We start from the raw sequence: 1,832 nt of genomic DNA, 5'->3' as shown, positions 1-1,832 counted from the left end.
ACTGGCCATAAACAAAATCTCTGCAGCACTGTAACATGTTCATAATGGCCCTAACACCCAAGCTGGAAGGTTGTGGGTTTACAGGAATGAGGGCAAGGAACACTTGGCCTGCACAGGGTGGAAAATTGCTTAAAGGCATTCTTAAGCCACAAACAATAGCATGAGCGATCTGTGCCTTAAGGACATGCTCCTGCTGCAGTTAATTAGCCCAACCTATTCCTTTAATTCAGCCCATCCCTTCGTTTCCCATAAGGGATACTTTTAGTTAATTTAATATCTATAGAAACAATGTTAATGACTGGTTTGCTGTTAATAAATACATGGGTAAATCTCTATTTGGGGCTCTCAGCTCTGAAGGCTGTGAGACCCCTGATTTCCCACTTCACACCTCTATATTTCTGTGTGTGTGTCTTTAATTCCTCTAGCACTGCTGGGTTAGGGTGTCCCCAACTGAGTTGGTCTCGGCACTTAGGATGACAAGGACAGAAGCCAGGCAGGCAAGGTAAATGAAGCAGGGGCAAGGATGGGGTCTAAAGGGAAGCAGAGAATATTAGTTCCATTTAAAAAGGGGGAAGCTGCATGGCCAATTGTTACCCTGTGGGAATGTAGGTCTGGGGATGCCAGATTTTCCCAATTTTTCATTTAAGGAAATAGAGATTCAGATTATGTGAAATCTACTGATTTTCAAATTTAAAAGTCAGCAGCTGTGTGGGTTGTTGTCTATGTGCATGTTCAGATGCATTCTCCCCCTGGCCATGTCCTGGGAGGGTGACCCTTGTGAACAGCACCCTCTTCCCTGCCCTCTCCATTCCTATTGGATTTGGCCAATGGACAGAATAGATAGAGATTGAAAGGTAGGAGATAGAGATTGAAAGGTGGGAGATTAGGATATTTATCCCCCTTGTTCCAAGCCAAGTCTCCCATGACTTGGGACTCCATGACTCCATAAACACTGGGGCCATGGTTTTGGCAGTGGCCTTTCTCCTAGGTGATAGCTCTCATGGTCTGGTGACCCCTCCTTCCCTTCTGTCTTCAGGCCTGGGGGTGAATCCTTCCACTGCTTGTCTTTGGGTGCCTCCCCATCCTTTGCTGGCTCTATTCATCCTGCCAGTATAAACAGTCTCTTCATTATGAGCTCTTCCCTGTTAACCCTTTTAAATATGCCCTTTCCTGCTGGGAACTACTGATACCAAGTAGTTCAATTGAACAGCCACATTGGGAGGTGCAATCACACCTGGATCTGCAGTCTGGATCCAGCCAGTCTGCGGGAGCCCAGCTTACAACCGCTGATGTATGCTCAAAGCCCCACACCGAGGCCAGCAGGCCAAAGCTGAGAGTACCACACAGACCAACACAGCGCCAAGGACAGTAGGTACACAGTAATTCCCATGTTGAAACTGAAGAGGCAAACCAAAAAAGGGAAAAGGTTGAGACACATCCAATCAGTTTAATGACTTCGAAACCATGCAAATGCCAAACTATAGAGCATTAGGGATACAAGAGGCACCAAGGCCTGGGGGGCGGGGGTGGGGGACACTACAACATTGTCATGGGGAAAATGGGGTCACCTAATATTGGTAGGAGAAAAGGGCGGTCCACCGGCAGCTCCGAACTATGATATATTCCTCAGGGGAGCCTGCATCCCTTCCTGAAAGGAGGAGCAAGCCAGCTGCCTTCACTCTCGGACATAAATTCTGGTACAGACCACGTCATCGGCGCCAAACGTCTGCAGAGAAGAAGAAAAGGAAAACCAATCAGTGCAGATGCCTGCGCAAAAATGTTTAAAGCATGTCACTAATAAGGCCACTTATTGCCCTGTTAAAAACTCTTTG

At 47.1% G+C, this 1,832-nt stretch overlaps 1 protein-coding gene across 1 annotated transcript in view; it reads right to left on the bottom strand.

Annotated features, from left to right (window-relative positions):
• Nucleotides 1–1,426: 1,426 nt before the first annotated feature.
• The window catches only part of CRABP1 (cellular retinoic acid binding protein 1), a 9,698-nt gene continuing 9,292 nt past the window's right edge, over nucleotides 1,427–1,832 (bottom strand). Inside the window, exon 4 of the mRNA XM_011982706.1 lies at nucleotides 1,427–1,726. Within this exon, the coding sequence (XP_011838096.1) occupies nucleotides 1,676–1,726 (51 nt within the window). The 3' untranslated portion in view covers nucleotides 1,427–1,675. The remainder of the gene's footprint in view (nucleotides 1,727–1,832) is intronic.

The sequence above is a fragment of the Mandrillus leucophaeus genome, unplaced genomic scaffold (assembly GCF_000951045.1).
Source record: "Mandrillus leucophaeus isolate KB7577 unplaced genomic scaffold, Mleu.le_1.0 Scaffold241, whole genome shotgun sequence".
NCBI classification, from domain to species: domain Eukaryota; kingdom Metazoa; phylum Chordata; class Mammalia; order Primates; family Cercopithecidae; genus Mandrillus; species Mandrillus leucophaeus.
The sequence above is the reverse complement of the archived record's forward strand: the minus strand, read 5'-3'. Positions and strand labels throughout refer to the sequence as shown.